The sequence below is a fragment of the Lepidochelys kempii genome, chromosome 2, assembly GCF_965140265.1.
Source record: "Lepidochelys kempii isolate rLepKem1 chromosome 2, rLepKem1.hap2, whole genome shotgun sequence".
Lineage (NCBI taxonomy): Eukaryota > Metazoa > Chordata > Testudines > Cheloniidae > Lepidochelys > Lepidochelys kempii.
Window position 1 is genome coordinate 159,144,787 of NC_133257.1, and position 23,064 is coordinate 159,167,850.

At 42.1% G+C, this 23,064-nt stretch overlaps 1 protein-coding gene across 5 annotated transcripts in view; it reads left to right on the forward strand.

The window, feature by feature from the left end:
• The first annotated feature begins 2,223 nt into the window (after window positions 1–2,223).
• BAG1 (BAG cochaperone 1) overlaps window positions 2,224–23,064 on the forward strand; it is a 33,034-nt gene continuing 12,193 nt past the window's right edge. The window contains exons 1-7 of one of the 5 annotated variants that reach the window (XR_012157411.1): window positions 2,232–2,330; window positions 10,349–10,477; window positions 11,285–11,367; window positions 13,118–13,231; window positions 15,513–15,620; window positions 15,797–15,948; window positions 20,060–20,125. Coding sequence is in view for 3 of the 5 variants with exons in the window: in XM_073332639.1 (XP_073188740.1) it covers window positions 2,288–2,330; window positions 10,349–10,477; window positions 11,285–11,367; window positions 13,118–13,231; window positions 15,513–15,620; window positions 15,797–15,868 (549 nt within the window). In the remaining 2 variants the exon portion in view is untranslated. Of the gene's footprint in view, window positions 2,331–10,348; window positions 10,478–11,284; window positions 11,368–13,117; window positions 13,232–15,512; window positions 15,621–15,796; window positions 18,590–20,059; window positions 20,126–23,064 lie in introns of those variants that run through there. The other 4 variants (XR_012157412.1, XM_073332640.1, XM_073332639.1 and 1 more) reach the window with 4 other exon arrangements.

Below are 23,064 nucleotides of genomic sequence, written 5' to 3' on the forward strand. Positions count from 1 at the left end.
GCATTAGTTGTTGGCGAATTCCAGTTTACTGTGCATGAGAATCCAGTATCGTCTGGGCAGGGGAAGCAAATAGTTTCTTAGAATATTGCCCTTTGGAACTGTTTGGAGATTGTTTCTAATATATTTTGAGACTTAAGTCATAAGTTAGAGAAAGAAAAGAGCTATTAGGCCATAGAACCCATCTCCTCCATTAGAGGACCCATCAGAAACTAAATTGAAATTGTATACGATTTTTAGCTAAATACCCAAGAATAATTTTTTTACAGTGAGCAAGGCAAACTTCTGTTTGAGACATCTTAGTAATTGGAATCCCAGGCTTTCTATCTTTAAGTTAATTACTAGAGTTGACCTAAAAATATAAAAGCAACCAACATTTCCATCCAACATTTTGATGGAAAAACAATTTCAACAGAATTTTTGTTCCATTGTTGACCAGCTGTATTAATTTCCATATTTATTATGGAGACAGGGAGGGGAGATAATTTTTTATTGGAACAACGTCTGTTGGTGAGAGACTATTCATTAGCTTGTATCCCTCACTAAAAGAAGTTGGTCCAATAAAAAATCTTTTCCCATCTTCTCTCTAATATTCTGGTTCCACCACAGCTACAACACTGCATACAATGCATTTTAATATGAACATTTCCTTCTTATATTTATAAAGCACTTTCCCATTAAAGTAAGTAGCAGTATGGGAAATGTTCCCTGCTTGCCCTAGTTTAGTGGAAAAAGAAAACTCTGGTTTAGATTTTTAACAGTAAATTTTAAAAAAAATAGAGGGCTTTTAACCCCTCCAAGGTGCAGGGCATAAACTAGTTTCTGACTACGGGGCTTAGGAGGAAACCTCCTGGGGACATGTTTATAAATGCCAACTGCAGGGTTTCTTGTACCTTCCTGTTAAGTTGCTGCTACTGCCTGCTTTGGGAGACAGGATATTGGACTAGATGGATTGCTGGTCAGATCTAGTGTGGTATTTCCTACGACTGCTGACAGATCAGGTTCCTTGGTGTTTTTCAAAAAGTTATCCATTTGTTGTAGTTTAAGTGCTAAAATAGTAATGTCAACATATTTTTTCCCAAGTTGCTATGAAACTGACTGTTGGTGTAATAATACTTGCACTCATACTGCAGATACTCCGAAGTGCTTTTCTTGTCTGTAAATGGAAATGCTCCTAATAATGAACATGCCTGTTTCCTCGGGGCAGCAATGAACAAAAGCAAGAAGTGTACAATTACATATTCCTGCCATTTAAATTTTATAGTGGCTCTCATTCAATTTTCAGATTTGCAGATGCATAATTCTTTGCATTGATTTTTAGGTTGGCATAGGGTACCCTTTTGCTCTCCTAGTTAGGTGTATCTCAGCCTCCCTAAAATGTGAGTCTCCAGAACTTTTTTATAAAATTGATTTACACTTTTTGTGGACATTTTTCCAATTTTATTATTACAGTGGTATTAACTCTGTAAATGAAGATTAGAAAAATTATCAGTGTTACAACTTCACCTTATTTGAACGTTTCCTGTACGCTGCACTGATAAAATACAAAAAGATCTACTAGAGAAGGTACCAAAGGGGTCTCTGTTCACAGAGTGTAACAACCTTAGGATGCCAGTTCTAAAAAAAGTGCAGAAAACAAAAGTTTAACATTTGTAGGCCACAGCTCAGGCAAGCGCCCCCTGAACTTTAACTACAGCCTGATCTATCAGCCCTGGGGCCCCAATCCTGTAAAGATTTAACCCCGTGAGTGGTGTCATTGAAGTGGATAGGATGACACCATGTGCACAGTAACACCCCAGAATTGTTGCAGGACTGAGGCCTCGCTTCCAGGAGTCCTGGGGCCTCTAACGCGGGGCTAGAGCATCCCCCTCCCCTGCTGGGGCCATTAGCCGACGAGCAGCAAGCGGAGCTGAGGCGGCCTGGGTACGTGCGCGCCCCGCGCACTCGGAAACGGAGTCAGGCGGGGCCCAACGCATCAGGAGCTGAGCGCTAAGAGGGGAGGACCCGATTTCCACCCCGGAGAGCCGGGACCGCCCTGGGCCGGCTCCTGCAAAGCCCCCCCGCGCTGTCTGTGCTGGTGGGGGCGGTGACGGACCCGGAAGCGCACCGCTGCCCGAGGGAGGCGGGCCCGTGGTGGTGGTGGCGGGGGGGGCCGCGCGCGCGGACTCCTTTCCGGTGGCCCCAGCGGCGGCTTCTGCTGTTTCCCCGCCTGCGCCGCAGCGCTGTTTCCGGCGCGCCCCGGAAGCACTTGGTGGCGGCGCTTCCCTGGGAAGGCGGCGGCCTGGCGGAGATGGCGTCGCCCGGGAGCCCGGTGACCGTGACCGTCACCTACAGTAAGAGGCGCCCGGGGAGCGCGGGGCTCAGAGGCCGGGTCTTTCCTGGGCGTCGCTGGCTGCGGGCCGGTGTCTCTGGGGAGCCGCCCCGGCCACTCCCCCCTCGCCCGGCCCGGCCCGCTCGGGTCCTGTGGGGGGGCGAGTCCCGCCTTCGTGGCCGGGAAGGGGAGCGCTCGCGCCCCGCTGCCGCAGCGGCCTCCCCAGCGCTCAGGGCCCGGGGCCGGCGATGCCCGTTCCTCGCGGGTTGGAGCCGGGAGCTGTGCGCCCCCAGCCGGGTCCCGTGTCCCTCGGGACACATCGCCCCCAGCGATCAGCGCCCCTCTCTGGCTCAGAGTATCCCTTGCGTGCGTCCGACCCCGTGTGCCCGGCCTGTGGCTCTTGCAGCGCTGAAACGACAAATCCCGCAACCCCACAAGGGCTTTGAACCAGCCGCAAAAAATCCTCTTTGCTTTGCCTTGATCTGAATAGCGCAGTGGCAGAAGCCCAAATTTGGGATCGTGGTTTCGTTGTGTTAGGTGCTCTGTACTCAAGGAGGAAGAGAGAGTCCCTGTAATAAAGATCTGAAACAAAACTAATAACCTGATCCTGCAGACTCTTCTGCCCATGTGCAATCAAACTAAACTCAACATAGGTAACATGGGAGTTAATGCTCTTTTTTCTGAATATATGCCTAGGCAACTGACAAAAACAAAATCAAGATCTTTTTGGAAAATGTGTCAACAGTTTTGATGTATTTAATAAATACAGGGAAGCCATATGGTCTTGTGGATACAGCAACAACTACCTGGGTGAATTTGAGTATATTGCTTCACCTATCTACCTGCGTTTCATTGTCTGTAAAATGAGGATAAAGATATTGATCATCCTTTGTAAAGCTTTTTTAAGAGCTATTGATGAAAAGTGCTATATTATTATTACCTATACTGTGAAATACCTACACAGGTAAACAGTACTTGATTTATGGTAGAACAAGAAATCGGACGAGAAAAACTCATAAACTTCCAAGAAGGCTGATGTTCCTCCTGACAAAAAGGATATAGTAGTTCATCATTGTAGTACAATTGTGCAGTGATCTAGATATTTAATCTATTGACAGGAGCTTTTTGCTGCAGTTTCATTCTTGTTGACTTTACCTCATGTTTACAAAGTAGGGCCCCGATCCTAGTGTTGTAGGTGTGTGTGTAAGTGTCTGACAATAGCAATGTTGTGTTTCTCTCCCTGCCTTTTATTTGTTTTTAAATATCCTGGATTATAATCTGTCTAGGGCAGGATTGACTCTCTCTTTGTTTACTGCCCAGAGTAATAAGGCACAAATTCTGATTTAGCATTGTAACGGAATGGTGAACCATATTATACTAGTCAGCCACGAGGAGTATTAAAGGATCTTATAGTGAACATATCTGGTGTGTATTTCTGAGAAGTAAGCTCTCTAGTCAATATATATCTGATACAGAAGCCTGACCTTCTAGTAGCAGCCTTGCAACCTACCATGTATAAGTACATGGCAGATGTCAGAAGTAAACTAGTGCCAGAAGAGAACAAACAGAAGGAATAAAGCAACAAAGATTTCAGAGAGCAGGAACAAAGCAACAAAGGTTGCAGGATCTCATCAGTATGGCTCTCTTCAATGCCTCACAGAGCTTCTGCTTTGACAGGCCTTCACAATGAACAGTCTGGAAGCAGCATTTTACAGGATTTCAGATTGCTGCAGACCTCCACCAAGAAACTAGAGCTATTCAGTTAGCTTCTTTAATCTGTGCGATGGGGAAGCAGGCAGAACATATCTTTAAATCCTTTGACTTTACTGAAGACCGTCACAAAGATGAGTGTGAGAGGGTTCTGGCTATGTCTGATGTATACGTTGTACCTCAAAGAAATGTAGTTTATGGAAGAGCATGTTTCCACCTGAGAATTCAAAAACCAAGGGAAAATGTTGAATATTTCATAAGAGCTCTGAAACTGCAAAACTTGAAAATATCAGAGACAAGTTGTTTTTTGGGTTAACAGATAAAAATCTTTCACAACATCTACAATTGAAGATAGACTTCACTTAGTCCTAGCCACTGCTATGTAGATAATAAAGTAGCCTGAACTAATCAAACAGCAGAACAAAAGGCAGGAACAATTTCAGAACCTGAAATTAGCTTAGAAGCTGTAAACAGACGCTTGAGTGCTAAGAGTCATTATCATAAAACACCTGAGGAAAGGGGAGAGAACTCGCAGGCTAAGGGGAACAAATTCCAGCCTACATGCACAAGGCCTGGAAAAAAACGTATCTCAAACTGTATATGGAAACTAATTGTGAGTTGTTTTTATTTCTCCTTTTTTCCTGGGTGGGCAGGTTTCCCTGTAACATTAGCATGTTTGAAGGCAGGCAGTCAAAGCAAAAGGCTCCAAGTTGAATGTAATATCCCTACTGATCAAAGTAATGATCAACAGATCTTGTTAATTACATGTTTTTTATTATGGAATAGAGAATGGCAAGAAAAGGGTATTAAAGAGTTAACGAGTGAGTTAGTAGGAAAAGTGTGACTATGAGAGAGCAGGAGGGGAGATGAGATGAGGCGCAGAAGGATGGAGAAGAGCATGGAGAGTGAATTTGTCAGCAGGGACTTTGAGGAAGTTGGGCAGAGATGATTGGAATAAACAGCTAATCAGTAGACGGAAAATAATGTGCAGAGGCCAAGTTGTAAAATACGATCTACTGACATTATTGTGTGTGGTGGGTGAGACACAGAGGCTCCAGTTGAGCCTCTCCCTGTATTGCTGATGCCCTGGCTATTAGCAGCATAAGTGTCTCTTTGTTCCCATGGGCTAAAACCCTTGATCTACTTCTCCCAATCCCAGGTAACTGGATGTGGCTTTTTGGGGACTCTTGCCAGTCAAGTCTGGATGAGCCTTGACCACAGTCCTCTGCTACTCTAGGTCTTAAAATTGTGTTTAACATACGGGAAATTCAAGCAATTCCCTGATCATGGAGAAATATAGAAATTGCCAGGCTGGATCACAGCCATGGTCAAGTTAGTCCAGTATATTGTCTCTTGACAGTGGCCAATACCAGCTATTTCAGAGGAAGATACAAGAAACTTTCCAGTAGGAACTTTAACATACATCTCTTCCAGGGTATGAATATTGCTGTCTAATCCATGTTTGGTTGGCTCTTATTTGCTTCACCATTGTTGTCATTATTTTAAGAAATAGTATTAGAATTAAACTGACTCATAAAATTAAATGGTAGATTTAAAATAACCTGTGTTAAATTTGCTCTTGTATCAGTCCAGCCAAGGGGAATTAACTTTATAGCCAACGCTTTTTACATCTGTTACCAGGCTAGTATCTAGTTTGCACCTAAAAATGGCTTGTCCATAATATGTTTCAACAAAAATTTAAATAAAATACAAGTCACTTGTCACGCATCTTGAGTCTTATCCTGCTTTTAACAAAATTAAATCATCCTTTCTCAGAATAGTTGCATTGTGAAATATAGTAGCCCTTTAAATTGTTCTTACCTGTAATATAGAGGAGCAATTCGTAACTGCACAATGCCCTTGCTTTCAAAAATTACACTGCACTGAAAACAACCAGAGGTCAGCCAATGTCTCTGACCACTGCAATCACAAGAAATTGATTGTGCAGGATATGGCCAATTTCATTTTAATTACACTCACAAAAACTGGGTTAAATGGAACCTTATTAAGGTTGCGAGGTAAAGCACTCAAAAGTAAGGAATGTCAGAATTAAGATTGCCTTATTTTGTTGCCTTGTAAGTATGCATTTTGATAGTCTTTAATTACATTATCACATACTGTTTTTTCTCTACTTGACCCATGCCTCCTTCAGTGCACAGGGTGGACATGATCTGGAGATAAATCGGGGTTCTTTAGTAAAGAAGGCTGTTAGCTACAGAATCACTGCCACATTTGTTGCAGAAATTGGAAGGTGTGTACGTATTGTGGAATTGGGGGGGAAGAGAGGGGATGATGGTGGGCCTAAGCCTGACCTTAGCTAAAGGCTCTCCCCCTCATCTGAGGGGAGGGACCAGTGGACACGGCCACAACTGAATACTGGAGAAAACAAATGGAAAAAACAAGGATGGGAGTGAAGGTTGTAGGGAAAAAAATCAGGTAACCAGAAGGGGACACAGAGCAGAGATCCCCCCACAGTACTCACTGCTCCAAGGCATCCAGAGAGTCAGTGGATACCACCCACAGGAACTCTGGTCAGAGGTGGAACTGTACAAGTGAACGGAAATAGGTCCCACAGTTGCAGAGCACCCCCCTTGTCCAGCTTCCTTCACCTGGTCGCCAGCAGGAGATTGATAAGGAGGTCCTGCGAGTTTGTGGGGCCACAGATGTGGTGTGCAAAGATCAGGAGGTATGGGGAAAAATGCAGCCAGAGCCTCAGTAAGAGATTCTGGAGGAGCTGGAAGAGCAGCTGTAACCTGACACACTCCATATGGGTGTGCGCCAAGGTCTCCATCTTGCCACAGAAAGGACAGGTGTCAAGGGAGTTTGTGAACTGTGCCAGGTACACACCTGTGTTTATGGCTTCATGAAGGAGCCACCAGTTGATATCCCCAGTAGGCCATGGGACCAGCATGGTGTACAGACTGCCTCACTGGCGTTCCTCGCCCTCCTTAGGTAGCAACAAGTCCCGCCATTTGGTGTTAGGGTGGGACACGAGGGCAAGGAAGTGAAAGTATGAAGCATGAGCACATGGAGATGTTTCCTAGGCATGGTTCAGAGGTGGATTTGCTGGCTGGTGTTCAGACAACTTAGGTTGCGTGTCTGGGGAGGCTTGTGGGGCAGGGGCCTGATGACAAGTTCCAGAGGGCCTGGGGTGAGAGGCAAGTGGGGAGCAACCTCCTGCAGGACCTGCTCAAGGAAAGCAAGAGGCAAAGCTGCCCTCACCGCCTGGAGCACACGACAGGTGACATAGGGTGGACAGCCCCATGCAATGGCTAAGCGCTATCAGATACCTTTGATCATAGTCCAGGAGGTCTCCAACTTTGGTACCAGCGAGGACCAACTCCAGCGCACCAAGGGGGTCTTCATCACCTGCACACACAGGAAATGGTGCCAAAAACAGAGACTTCCTACCCTCCCAGCAGCCAGGAGGTGCAGGAGTGAAACAAGAAAACAGAGATTGATATAAAAGACAGAGCCACCAGGAAGGAACTCCAGACAAGCACTCTTCCTTTTCCCAGCAGCTGGGAAGTAAAGAGTTGGCTTCTTACTTGGGCTTTACCCTGGATAATTGTGTCTCCCTCATACTTCACAGTGGACTATGACTAAGGTCTGTGTCTTTCACAGAGGTCGCAGAAGTCACGGTTTCTGTGACTTTCCATGACCTCTGTGACTTCTGCAGCGGCCAGTGTGGCTGCTCAGAGGGTGGCCCCAGGGATAGCCACATCGGCTGCTGTTGGAGTGGCCCTGGGGACAGCCACACTGGCGGCTACTCAGGCGGCCCCGGGGACCACCCAAGCAGCAGCCGATGCAGATGGCCCCAGGGACCACCTGAGCAGTGGTCCCGGGGGTGGCCGGAGCAGCCACTGCTCAGCGGCCCCTGGCAGTGGTCACGGGGGTGGCCGGAGCATCAGCAGGGGGGTGGCCAGAGCAGCTACTTCTCGGCAGCCCTTGGCAGCTTGTGCCACTGACCCCAGGACGCCCCCCCTTGAGCAGCAGGCCCTCTGGAACACCCCACTCAGCAGTGCCTCCCCTCCCTCTGTTAAGATTTAGTCAGGAATGTTTATGGTATAAGTCATGGACAGGTCACTGGCAATGAATTTTTGTTTATTGCCCGTGCCTTTCCATGACTTTTACTAAAAATACCCATGACTAAATTGTAGCCTTAACTATGACTATCAGGTTTAGTCCTCTGGTTGTTAGGTGCCTGGTAAAAGTTAATGTGAGGGAGTGACAGAAGGTATGTATGAAGGTGTGTGCACACACAAGGGCATAGGACGGGCATAGAAACTGATGGGATAAAGTAGAAAAGAGGTATACAACACAATGTATAAATTATCTTTTGATTTTTCCATCTTGATGCATCACTTTGCATTTGTCCATCTTAAAATCCACGAGGCATTGCCTAGATCTAATTTCTTAGTATTTGAATCTTTTTTTTTAAGATAACTACCATTTAAGGTGTGAACAATTTGAGAATCATCAGTAAATGTTGCGACTCTACAGGGACAGCTGTACTTTAGGTAATTAGTAAACAAATGGACAAGCAATAGCCCCAGTTTTAACCCAGGTGGTATTTCACCTAGTCACTTCTCTCCACTGCAGCCTACTCCCATTCACAGTGAATTTATGATTATAGCCATTTAACCAATTTGCTGCCCAATATGGTATGGAGTGATGATAGTTGCTAAGGTCTTGACTGCATTTCCATTGTAAGCCAAAATTTAGCCATTGCCCCTAACACCCACAAAGGTAATTTTGGCCTAAAACAAGTCAGATCTGGAACCAAGCTAGACTTTTTTGACTAAATTTGAAATTACCTGGAAAAAAGATTCCTTAATTTGATAGACTTTTTGAACACCTGTATTTTTAGGCTATCTTTTTTACTACTTTTTAGCAAATAATTGGCAAAGAAGGCGAGAAATAGAACTTATTTTACTGGATTCCCTAGCTGACACCACAACCCAATTTTGTGGGTTAAAGTCAAATTTCAAAAGTTACCAACTTTTTATTTTGAGAATGTTGCTGGGGTTTGTGAGTAAATAACTGCTGAAGAGACCACTTTTCTTTTAAAATAAAAAAGCAAATCTTTAGCACTCTTCCTTGCAGAGGTAGATCTAAACAAAAAGTTTTACCTAATGAAGTTAATTGTGGAGATGGTTCCTCTCTTTCTATAGATCTGTAGAAGCCCATAAAAAGGGAGGAAATGCCCATCCTGATTTTCTCCCAGGCCCCTGTTTTAACCGATGTTCACTCCCTGTGAACCTCCTGACACCGATGGGCAGGGAGTTTTGTTCTGCAGACCTTAGAATCTAGATCCATGAGGGTGGAGGGTTGGAGAAAGCAGCAAGTATGGAAGAAGAGAGATTAGGGGGCATGTTCCTCCTTCCTGAGGATTTGCTGAGGTTTGCAAGAGATGAGCCCTCTGAGAGAGCCAGAGATACCCTAAAACTTTCTGAGCCTTAGCTGACTTTTAGTCCCCTATTTTGGGATTGGCTAAGGAGCCTATGTAAGCTCATTGGAGCCTTCTAAGATTTTGAGTGGGGCTTGATATGTCTTCACAACATTGCAGGGGTGGACTTGGGTAAACCTCAATGGACCTTATATGGATGAGGTTTGCAGTTTTTCACAGGTGCTGAATATGCTGCTCAGGTTCAAGGGGAAGGAGTGTGTCTGGGAGAGTAAAGGAGGGAATCTTCATTTCCTCTTCTAGGTGGAGCAGCCAGGGGAAGTGGGGAAGGAGGTGATTGCTCCCCATGCGTGAGGGCTAGGGAGCAGTAAAAGGAGTAAATAGGTTCTTCTTTGTTTTACTGATTCCCCAAGCCTGTTATCAACATTTCCTCCCCTTTTTGTAGACCGTAAGAGACCCAACAGGTTTCTGGACATTACAAAGCCTGCTGAAAAGGAGCTATATTCCTGTGCCCTTCCTAACATCTGAAGAACAGTAGCCATGATTCTAAAGACTACTGAGGTTCTGATGGGTATGACGTTAGGAAGTCTGAACTATCAAGGCTCTCTTCTGTGGGATGGTGGCTGGGAAAAATATTTAGCTGGAGACTTTTGACCTGTAGAACAAAGGTACATTGTCCCTCCCCATCCTGTGGACCTCCTCCTGTTAGCAGGAACAGGGCTCCTCACTTGCACAGCCTATGATCATTTAAAAAAAATGGAGAAAATTCAGATACAAAACTTCATGAAGTTAAGGCTGTAGACAGGTATTTGTGGTTCCAATGAAAGTTGCCTTTCAAGATTATTAAAATTAAATATTAGACTCATTCAGCCTCATATTTTATAATTAAGGTTAAACTTAATTGTGGGTTGTCTTTTTTTCAGGTAATGAAAAACATACTGTTCAGATTTCTTCTCATCAGGAAGACAGTGAACCAACACTTCAAGACATGGCTCTGCTTATTGAACAAGTCACTGGGGTTCCAGTTCTTTTTCAGAAACTGATATGCAAAGGTAGCTAATATTTAAAAATGTTTTTCTCAGGTATCCTAGATTCAACATTAAATGCCAATTTTAATTCAGATGGGGATTAAGTTACCTATCTCTTCACTGTTCATTATATTAATCATATAACTTTTAATTCTCTTGTCAGTCCTAGAAATGGCCATGAATAATATACTGTTTTGACATATTAGGTGAATGGATGAGATGGGATGGAAGCATAATTAATTATAAGACTTCTGGATTTTATTTGAGTAGGCTTTTACCAGGAAATCAGTGTTAAAGTCAGTTTCATACTTACTAGTATAAAATGAAACCTGAGAATTGTTCCTGCTGCTTTCAGTCTCTTTGCCAAGTCCATCAGCTGTGAGCCAGTTTCACATCTACGAAGCAGTGTGACTCATGGGAAGGGGTGGGTACATGGATCATCCAAAATACTGAAAAATAACCACTGGCAAAAAACGAAAGGCTTAATGAATATTTATTTTGTAAATTTGATAGTATAAATGGAAATCCCTGGAAAGCAAAATAAATATTTTCTCTCCTTACTTCATTTGCTATGGTACTTTTCATCTAATTCAGCTTGAAGTGTACACAATTTGACTCAGTTCCTTTAAAAAGCATACTAAAATGTTGGAATTTTTTTATTCAAAATGAGTAGCTTATTTCAAAAGCAATTACTGAACAGTGTTAAATAGTCATTTATGAAACGACAAAGCATTTTGGACTTCATACCCTAAAGCCAAGTTAAAAGCACTACTTCTCGTTTTTCAGATGGCTTGTAATTCATAAAAGAATAATTGTTTCCTTTTTCCCTAGGAAAGTCCCTGAAGGAAATGGAACAGCCATTATCAGCACTTGGAGTTAAAAATGGTTGTAAAGTTATGCTGATTGGGAAAAGGGTATATGTCACCTTGTGAAGTCTCTTCCTTATATCTGTCGATATTCCTGTTCAAGAGCTTAATTGCTGCTTATGGTGAATCTGCTCAAAATGAGTATCAGTGTAATGAAAGACAAGTGTACTGTGTACTTACGTATTTCAGTGTGCACTCTGTGTGTGCATCTGGCGGTACACACGCTTCTTCATTCTCGTGTCCTACAACTCATAACTCTATGCACCCTGCGCATTTTTTTGAAGCTGCATCATATGTAGGGCCCTACCAAATGCAGTGTCCATTTTGGTCAATTGCGTGATCATAAGGTTTTTAAAATAGTACATTTCATGATTTTAGCTATTTCAATCTGAAATCTCACTGTGCTATAATTGTAGGGGTCCTGACCCAAAAAGGAGATGGGGCGGGGGTTGCAAGGTTTCTGAAGGGGGGTTGCAGTACCACTACCCTTACTTCTGTTTTGCTGCTAGTGGTGGCACTGCCTTCAGAGCATGGTCTGGTATTGCCACCCTTACTTCTGCTCTCCTGCCTGCAGAGCTGGGCCCTTAGTCAACAGCTGCCATTCTCTAGCCTCCCAGCTCTGAAAGCAGCAGCGCAGAAGTAAGGGGGGTATGGTATTGCCACCCTTACTTCTGCGCTGCCTTCAGAGTTGTGCGCCCGGCCGACAGCCCCCGCTCTCTGGCTGTCCAGCTCTGAAGGCAGTGCAGAAGTAAAGGTGGCAATGCCTTGGCCCCCTAAAATAACCTTGCAATCCCCCGCAACTCCCTTTTGGGTCAGGACCCCCAATTTGAGAAACGCTGGTCTCCTCTGTGCAATCTGTATAGTATAGGGTGAAAGCACCCAAAAGGCCAGATTTCACGGGGGGAGACCAGATTTCACCGTCTGTGATGCGTTTTTCATGGCCGTGAATTTGGTAGGGCCCTAATCATATGGTGAGCCCCTGCCTAATTTGTCATTCTACCAACATTCCTCTTCTGGATTTCTGCTCTTTTCTGCCCTTATTGTTCAGAGCCTTTGTGCAGAAAACTAGCTGTTGGTATTGACTCTGCTGTCACACATTTAGAGTGAATAGGGATATGATTATGTCACAGTGGTCACCACTGTCATAGAACCCATTAATTTTTCCATTTATATGATCCCTGATGCTGCATTTTAACAACCTGTTAGTTTGCATTGATTAGCAGTTGCTCATTAATCATTTGTTAATTTGCTTTAACCTAGCCATGTTTCAAAGAGGACTAGAACAAAGCGAACTAATGAACTGGTAATGCGTGGCTGCACCATTCACATGGATGCACCATGTCTGTGCTATGAATTATGCATAATTTTACCATGACAAAATGATATCCCTAACAATGAAGTGGCACCTGGCTTTGTTGTTGTCACCAGCAGCGGGCAGGAAAATTGTTGATAGTAAGGAAGTTAATCTTTATCATGAGGCATTAATATTAGTAAAAACTATAAATTCTTTGATCCTTGGTTGGTCTTTCCCTTCAAATTAGTCTCTTACTGTATTTATGTGCAATATATCCATTGCAGTAGTGAGTATATTCATAATTGAGCATTATAAACTGAGTTTATTTGATTGACTACTCAAAGTTGGCAAGTTGATGATGCTGGACATATGACAATAAGAGATGTTGAAAGCGTTAGTTTTTACGTTAAATGTTATCCCATTATCATTTAACTCAGATAGGTTTGTGACCTGATTGATTTCAAGGTAAATATTTTATTTTGTCATTTTTTTAAAACTATGCAGAATAGTCCAGAGGAAGAGGTGGAATTAAAAAAATTAAAAGATTTGGAGAAGTCAGTGGACCAAATTGCTAACAAATTGGAGGAAGTTAATAAAGAGTTCACAGGCATCCAAAAGGTAAATTATTTTCTTGTCCTTGCGTCTCATATATTTGTATAGTATACTCTCCCTACTTCAGAAACAACTACCATGTAATGTATTCTGTCTTTCCAGTGATGTTTTGGTTTTTCACCTCTTAGCTTCACAGGTGACCTGTAGAAGTTTTCTAAATGCTATACTTATTTCTGTGTTCCCAAAAGAGGGGAAAATATGTAGCTATTGTTGGAAAAAGTAATTAGTACTGTATATTAAACAAATTATGTCCTTTAGATCCAGAGATATATGAGCAATAATAATACTTAGCTCTTCTGTAATGTTTTCCATTCAAAGCAGTTTTTCTGATTCCTTTGCCACTGAGTGACATCACAAGTACCAAAAAGAGAGGGAATGAAAATATAGGTGCAGAAATGATTGATTCTTTCTGACATCTGTTTAAGTTGCTTGTGATGTCACTGGCATAGAAACCAGAAAGTCTGCTGTTCAGATTTTTCAGGATTTTAAGAAAAGTGGTTATTAAGTGGTCTTAATTTTGTTGAAATTAATTAATTGCAATTTTTTTAAGTAGTGGCATCAGGTTATTTTTATTGTACAAGTCCTACAAACCCTGACTGAGTTTGGGGGTCTATTGTGCTAGGACAGGGGTCGGCAACCTATGGCACGGTGAAGAAGCTTGGTCCTGACGGTTGCTGCTGCAGAGCAAGCAAGCTCCCCCCTCCCCCGCCTCTTCCCCCAGTGTGCTGGGTTCCTGCCCCTCCTCCTCTCCCTCCCTGCCGCCGATCACCTGATGGCCCTTGCGCGGGAAGGGGAGAAGCAGAGCCGTAGCGCGCTTGCTGCTCCGGGGAGGAGGCGGAGAAGGGGTGGGGGTGGGGCCGTGGGGAAGGGGGGTGGAATCAGGGCATATTCCCTCCTGCCCCCTGCCATGAGCCGCTCGGGGCAAGGAGCTGAGAGCACCCCCAGCCCTCTGCCCTGACCTTTGCACCTCCCCCCACACACCCAGCCCTCTGCCCTGACCTCTGCATCTCCCCATGACCCCAACCCTGACTCCAGCACCCCCACACCCCTTTCTCTGACTCCTGCACCCCCTCACATGCCCTCTGCCCTGACTCCTGCACCCCCCACACATACCCAGTCCCCCCACACCCCATGTCCTGACTCTCTTTCACCCCCACATTTCCACCCCCACCCTGAGCACCAAATGGGAGCTCCTGCACCCCACCCGCCCACACACACACACACATTCCCACCTGCACCCCTCGCACTAAATGGGAGCTGCCCAGGTAAGTGCTCCACCCCCAAACCTCCTGCCCCAACCCTGAGCCCCCTCCCTCATTCTAGCTCCAGCCAGACCCTACACCCCAACCCCCAGCCTGCTCCTTCATCCCCAGCCCTGTGCTCAGTGCACTCCCACCCTCAGCTCAGTGCAGAGAGAGAGGAAGAGAATGGACTAGAACCAGGGAGAAGGTAGGTACCCACTCTATATGGACAGGGCCGGGATCCCAGACAGGCAGCTGGCTGAGCGGGGCTGGCAGCCGGGACCCTGGCTGGCAGGAGCCAGCGGACGGAACCCCAGACTGGCAGTGGGCTGAGCTGTGGACTTGCAGTGGGCTGAGGGACAGGACTTGTCCTTCTCTTGCATGGCAGCGTAGGGGGTGGGGGAGATCAGGCCCGCTTCTGAGTGCCTCCCACTGCTGGGTTGGGACCTCCATAGTTACAACACTGTGAAATTTCAGATGTAAACAGCTGAAAATGTGAAATTGACCAATTTTAAAACCCATTAAATTTGATAGGGCCCTATTCATGTACTCTGGGCAAAAGTTGGCAAAATAATGAGAACAAAGTGGTGTGTGGATTTAGTTGCATGATTTCTGTCAACAATTCTGGAAATCATGTGGCTTCCTGCACTGCACGGGGACAAACTTAATATCCAAACTAATATTTGGCCAGACCACTGCTTCATGAAAGCTATGGTAGCTATGCTGTTGTTAAAGTTTAGGGTCATTATATTGATTCACTTGTTTTGATGTGGGTTGTTTATTTGGGAGGACATATATAGAACAACATTAATATTTGAAAGGGGTATAAGGGAGAATGAAAGGTAGCCTGCATTTTGGGCCTTCTACTTTCCCTTTTATTTTAAAAAGGGTCACTCTTCTTAAATTGAAAGCTTTTATTCCTCTAATGATAAAATCATTCAAACATCTAAATGAAAATTTTTGCACCAGAATTTATTTAATTCATATTTAAATAGCAGCATGTATGTTCTTTGGAATATAAAGTAATTGTTTTTCTTTTCATACAGGGCTTTCTAGCAAAAGATCTTCAAGCTGAAGCTCTTAACCACCTGGACAAGAGGATAAAAGGAACTGCTGAGCAGTTCATGAAGATCCTGGAACAGATAGATGCCATTGTGAGTAAATAGTCATACAAAGGGGTTGTATATTCCTTAAAACAAGCTTTTGGTTTGTTGCCTTTTTTTAAGAACAGTTTGTTCTCTATATATTTTTAAATACTAACAACAAATTAAATTTGGTTTATTTTGAAAAACAAGTTAATTGGTTTGCTCCCTTTTTCTTCAATATCCAGTTCTTTTTCCTGTATGTCTTCAGTGACCTCTTCATTTTGGTGTCCATGGCAACTCCGATTTCTAAATGGTGACATTAATGCCTATGTATGCATCCCCATAATACAGAAGAGCACCATATTGGGCTGCAGCCTGTTATGTCCACATGAAATGGGTATCCTTTACTCAAGTTTTACCCTTTTTCATTTGTCCTGCTAAAGCCTATTAAATTAAAATATGTTACAGTAACATTAAGGGTCCAACAAAAACTAGGAAGACGCTCTCCTCCTAATGCTTGTTTGGTGGTAGGGAAGGCACAAACAATGGTGAGCCTTCTGGTTAGTCAAACATGGATTTATAATTTTTGTATTTAAGACATTTGCAAACTAGGACTGGACTGATTTCTTTGGACTATATCAAGGTACTTGTATAGCTCATCGTTGCAGAATCTGAGTGTCACACAGCCATTTATGGATTTTATCCTTACAGCACCCCTGTAAGGTAGGAAGTACCGTAGTATACCTTCACCCTTACAGATGGGGAAGTGAAATACAGGGTAGACTAAGTGACTTGTTCAGGGCTACACTCTGGCTGAGCTGGGAATTAGACACAGGTCTCTTAATTCACAGTCCAGTGCCTTATCCACTGGATCATGCTATCTGGAAGAGTTCCCTTCCCTCATATAACTGTATTGCATACCATATCTATTGTCACCTATAGTGTGTTTTGCGATGAATTTGCACAGGGTGGGCCCTTACACTCACACAGAGCCCCATCCATTTAACAAGGGCTCCACGTGAGTCTAGGGTTCTCTGCCTGTGTTGATCCAATTGCAGGATCAGGGCCTTAGTCTCTTTGTAATAATGGGTTGCTGGTGTAAAGCCTGGGAAAGAGAATCCACTTTAAAGAGGTGCTTTAATTTGGCCCCCACCCTAATTCTGCCAGCATATGTCTGTTGTGAGGACTGAATAGGATTTTTAGGAAACTGATTTTTAGGTGACCTTATTTATTGCTTTTGTACTGCCACAACTTTAACAGAGATGTAAATTTTGAGGTTTTGTTACCAACGGCATAGTTTAATTTCTAGTACACCACAAAATGATTATTAACAGTATTAAGTACACTAATTTCTTTCTATAACAGCTAAAACATTTAAAACTCAAAAACCAAATCTCCATTTTTTACAGATTCTTTTATCCCTTTTATGTGTAGAATCTTCCACAGGGGAAGAACCTTGGAACAGGGAATCAGTTTTAGGTGGCAGATTTCAAATCCTATAAATCCCCAGGTCTCAGTATCTAGTGGTGATGATGACAATGACTATAATTAAGTTAGTCAGTGAGTTGATGTTGCTGCTGTCGTGCTTTTGTGCCACGTTCATAGCTCACTGCCATGCTAAGTAAGTTGCCAGGTGCACATCCAGATAAATTGGCAACATTGTCCCATCAAAGCATATTTCTGATGGTCTATATATAGACAATGACTTCTGTTTTAAGTAGATTTTGGGCTATTGCTGAACTAATTCTGTCCCCTAATCAACAGTTTTTAGTTCAAATTCAATTTACACCATTTCTTTGTCTCAGTGTGCTTTCTTTCAAAAATAGTTGATATGTTAATAACCTTCCTGCCACCTTCCATCACTTCAGTCTAAGCACAGCTCTTCAAGCCTACCCTGCAATGGCCAGACCGAGGAGGGAAAAGGTAGTTACTCTCCAAGACCAGTCAAACTGTAGCTTCTTCTGAGATTGCCCATCAAGGATGTCATTTGTACTGCTGATGCTTGTGCTTTAGAAAAAAGGCTGAAATCACAAGTTTAATTCATGTAGGACATGGAACAGCTGTCAGACTGTGTCAGTTTTTGTTCAGGGCTAGCCTGGATTGGATTTTAATTTGATTTAGAGGTGAATGAATGGCTGTATATCTTGAGCCATCTAATCCCCAACTTTCATATTTTAATATAAAAGAATTAGAGTTACACAGTAAATGCCAAAGCCAAACAAAAAGCTACCTTCAGGTTTTTTAGCCTGCTACCTGGCTGAGAATTTACATCCTGGATTGGCCAAACTAGAAACAAAGGTTTCTAGTATGGGTCCCTAATTTCAGTGAGAGGTTAATAACCAAAATCAAATGTGACCACATGGAATGCACTCATTCTGTCCTTCGAACTTCTAGATAGTAGTCAGCAAAATATCTTCTTCTGCTCTTTGCAAAAACTACTTTTAGCTACTACCTTGGAAATTCACTCTCACTTCATGGCCAAAGTAGAAAACTTCCCCTCTCTCTGATATACAATATTATGTACAGCATGTCAGACAGGGGACTTTCAGCTTCAGTTAGGGCTATAAGATTTTAGCGGTTTTACAAAGTTGGTGATTTATAGGAAGTATTGAAGTTTCTGTTTTGAAGACTTCTGCCTACTGTGGAGGTGAAGCAGTCAAAGTTAGAATGATAGTTGTAAAGAAAAAAGTGATCAATTACAATTTACATCCTTGTTGTTGTTGCTCATTATTTGTATTCTGGTAGTGTCTAGGAGTCCCAGCCATGAACTAGGACCCCATTTTTTTAAAACACAGTATAAACTAAACAAAAAGATAGCCCCTGCCGCAAAGAGCTGTTAGACTAATTTCACCTGTCATGAGTTTTAAGTGATATATGCAAGTCTATATTTTACCCATCTTTGCTATGAAATTTTAATTGCAAATTCATAATTGGTTTCTGATGTCCTTGACCTGTTTAAAAAGCAAAATAAACAGAAATGTCTCCATGGATGCATGGAAGACATTTTTCTCCAGGGTGGACATACCAGCTATAGTGAGGACACAGTTCTTATCTTAAGAAGACAGAAAATATTAAAACAAATTTACACTCTTAAAAGAAATGGATTTGATCAAGAAAATACCAACTTCGGGGAAAGAGTGTGATTTACACGTAGCAAGCTCCGTATTTATCTGCTTTAAGGTAGCAAAAATGAGTCTCTTCTCTCTCCCCCCCCCCCTCATTTTTAACCCATGCTGCAGTTTTCACTTGATTCAAATTCTAGATATGTTCATATTAAATACTGATTACTTTGGCAAACACACCGAGGGTTAAAAAAATATATTTAATATTACAGTTAGGAAACATTTGTTAGATGTATTACAGTTTACTGGGAGCACAGACATTTCATGTCAAGATGAAACTTTGTTTTGTCCCTCAGTGCTTAGAATGATGCAAGTTTATTTCTGAAGCTTTGTAAATTTCTTGTTTTTCTTAATTGCAAATATTTACTTTGTAAGCATTCCTTGGTGTATTAATGTGAATAATAAACATAAAACCAAGAATTTGGGGGAGAGTTTAAAAAAGTACAAATAGCAGGTAGGCACCCTTGTGCCTTCAGAAATCTCCCTCTTTATATGGTAGTTCATTATTATTATTTTATTTGTTTAGTATTTAAGAAGCTGCTCAAATATCTGCATAATTATTAGAATTGGGATTTAATGATGTGGTGTGCTTATGCAACTTACTCACCAAACTTAATGGCACAATAAGATTATGGAGGGATTGTTAAAAGAAGAAGCCAACACTTCAATACTATAAACTTCAAAGGTATTATTATATTTAAGTAGCAGAAATTCTTTAGTATAGATCATCTATGCTTACACTCATTTACAAGCTTTACAAGTTCTTTTTAAGCATTTGTGGAACAGAAATGCTAATTTAGAGAATGGAATTGTAAGAAAAACATAAAAATAAAATTTCCACATGATTCCAAGACCTATCACTCCCAAGACAGATAGTAGTCATGAATATAAATTTGACCAGCAGTTAGTACATATCTATTAACTGGGTACACCTGCATGAACTGATATAAACCCTGCTCTCTGAATCCAACCCAACACTAAGAGGTGTATTCTCCTCTTGCATTGAACTCTGGACCTGATCCATTGTCTATTGAAGTCTGTGAAAAGATTGTTGAGATTATTATTGGGATCAGGACCTCTGAGGAACAAAAGTTAATACATTGCTCTTTGAAATTAATGCAGTTTAGGAGAAGAGAGGAGAAGGAGACAAAGAAACAACAGAACACACAGAACAGAAGCTCACTGTACAGTATTGGAATACATTATGCAGTAGAAAGCATTCTTTAGCCCAAGCACTGCTCTGCAAGAAATGCCACCACCAAAGCTCAAAGTTCACTTGGTGAGAGAGTCTTGCATAAGCACTGCCTAGGGTTAGGTTAACTTTACTATTAAGCTTGATTTTAATTAAATATTGAAATGTTATTGTGACTTAAGGTTTAATACCAGCTTCATCTGTTAAACCCTGAATAGTTGGACAACGTATTCCTGGAGAGGAGACGTAAACTGACTAAGGTAAAACAGAGAGACTCTGGGATTTAATTTCAATTTAAAATTCTTACTCTTCATTAATCTACCTGCAAACCATTCTTTAAACAAGTTGGCAAGTTACGACACAAAGAACTCTAATTTCGCTCCTGCATGGTGCCCTGTTGAGATGTCAGTGGGTCTTTGTAGAAGCACAAGGATTTGTCTGTGTGGATGCAGTTACAGAACTGGGGCCTAAGACTTTAAATGTGTAATCTCTGAGTGGCTCCTTTAACTGAGTTAAAGTTCTCCTCCAGTTACCAAAATTCATAGTTTTATAAATGGACATTTTGCTAATTCCTATTTTAATTTATCAATGACAAACCAAACTGGGATCAGATACCTTTAAACAAACTTCCCTTCACCATCAATAAACTGTCAAGTCTATTCTAATTACTGTAGATAATTACTTCTGAAAATAATTTTTCAGAGTGTAGAAAACACTTCCCTGGGCAAAAGGCAGATCTCCTCCCTCTTGTAGAAAGTGTGATCTGTATTGGAAGCTCTCTGCCAGTCTGCAGACACAAGAAGACCTTGTAAAGCAACTAGCATGTTGTCTTATTTCCTATTTTTCTTTGTAAATTTGTATAATTATTAAAATCTTTAAATTATTTTGCTTGTCTAAATCATGGCATCCCCAGGGCACAGTAAGAACCTCTGTGACAAATAATGGAATCTCATTCTGAATTTGAGAAACAATTAATAATTAGGTTTACCTGATCTCTGTTTCTCCAGATTATAATTTTTAGTAATTTGGGGATAAAATTGGTTTGGTACTGAACACCCTGACTCATGCCTCTTTCATACCCTCACTAGATATGGTATTTTTATTACTAAAATGGTATTTCATTATAGAAAATCAGATGGAAGAGTGTGTGCACTTTCTTTCAGTAGAGTTGGAAAATTTCCTACCACAAAATAAATCCACTAGAAAACTTTGCTCTGAATTTTTTATAATAAAAAGATAACTTCAACTTCTGTAAGTGGCAGTTATATAATTTACTCCAAAGGCTTTAGTTTTGATTTAACATTTATTTTGTTGGTATTTATTTTGGGGTTTAGCATTGATGTTTGAACATGTTGGAGTTTTAAAAATTATTTTTTCATTGTTTCATAATGTCCTCAACACATTCAATTTGTGAAAGAAAAACAAAGTAGACTTCCCTTAGTCAGCCTGCGTCATTGGAATAGAAAGATGCATGTTAAGGGAGTTGCAATGAATAAGGGCTCATTGCAATACATTGTACTGGGCAATATGTCATTAATTGCTTTAAAAGAAAATCTTGGTGAATAAAACTTACATATTAGCTATTACAAGAGATTGGTGTGACACCTAAAATGATAAGCATTTGAAAAGTCAGATGTTGGAAGGTGGACATGGAGTGGGTTGATAAAACTATTATGAGAATGTGTTTGACCTCCCAGAATTGCTTCTTGGATTGAGTTACGTAGTTTATATTGTCAGATATTTACAAATTGTGCTAGTGGTTGTTGCCCAGGGCTGTATGATTATGTGGAATCTCTTCAATTACTGGTAGAGATACTCCTGAATCGGCTCTGTGCTGTAAGTCTGAAGGAACCGAGGTCATGTAAGGCAGATAAAACCAACCAATTAGATGTAAGGTACATTATAGTGAGAGAGATTAGACACTGGGAACCAGTGGATTCATGGAATGAATGGATATGTTTTCTAACAATTGTATGGTTTATCACTCCATATTAGGCGTTGAAGGAGGGAGATATGGAGGACTTATGGATTGTATTATGACAGGACTTAAAAAAATAAACTTTTCAGAGGCAAGTAGGAGAAATTCTCTGTTTGGTGCTGGGTGGCGGTAGTGGTGATCACCAACTTCTAAAGAATTTAAGCTTTCGTTTAAAAAAAAAAAAAGTGTCTATCCTGATGGTTGCAAAAGGACTTTCCAAATGTGCACTGCTGCAGTGCTGTCTTCCTGAGTCTGCAGATGGACATCTGTGGTGCCTCTGCTGCTGCTCATAGTTTTCCTTACCATCGGAGAGAAATTAATATTAACATTGATGCTATTCTGAGCCCTGTGGGCAGCACTGAAAATTGACAAGAATTATATCAGCTTTAAACTGCTGCAACTTGGGAAAGCCTGAGCAGTTATTGACGCTAAAGTGGTAGAAGTCCCCACCCCCCAAGTCAGACTAGGAAGGGGCTTGAGTAGCAGAAACAACTTCCACTTAAACAGTTAGGGATCTCTTAAGGTGATATGTGGAACAGAGAACTCCTTACCTGTCCACCAGCCAGGGGGAATGGGAGTGAAGGGGATTTTTTTCAAGAGACTGATGCTAAGGAAGAAACCTCAACAGATCCCAGTAGCACAGCCCTCCTCTCTCTCAGCAGGGGTATATGTGTGGAGTCTGGGTGGTGGTGTTTCTAGTAACATTCATAGCGTGCTAAACACTGCACTAAGACCAAAAAAAAGGCACAGTCCCTGACCCAAGAGTTAACCCTAGACTTCACTGGTGCCCCTAACCCAACTTTTTTATAATGGCCTCTGGCGTGTAGGTGTCTGGTATATTTTCAACTCCTATAGTAAATGAAAACACAGTTTAAGAGATTGCTCATTAGGCTAGGGATAAAAGAAAAGATTGATCCTTCCCTCTTCTTGTGGCCTACTATCCTGAAAGTCTAAGCACCTGCAGGTCGAAAGGGGAGGCCTGTCTGCTTAGCACATCTCAGACTCAGGTCCTATCTTCTTATAACTGTATATGTGATTGTTATTGTCAAAGTCAGATTCAGGCTCACATAATTTGTCAGGCTCACATAATTTGTCAGACCACTCTGTTTATTAGCAAAGCGCTTTGCCAATGCACCCAGATATATGTGAGCCCCTCTCTGAGGCTCATGCTAACTTATTTATACAATTAAGCCAAAGTCTATATTTCAACAAACCCTTCAA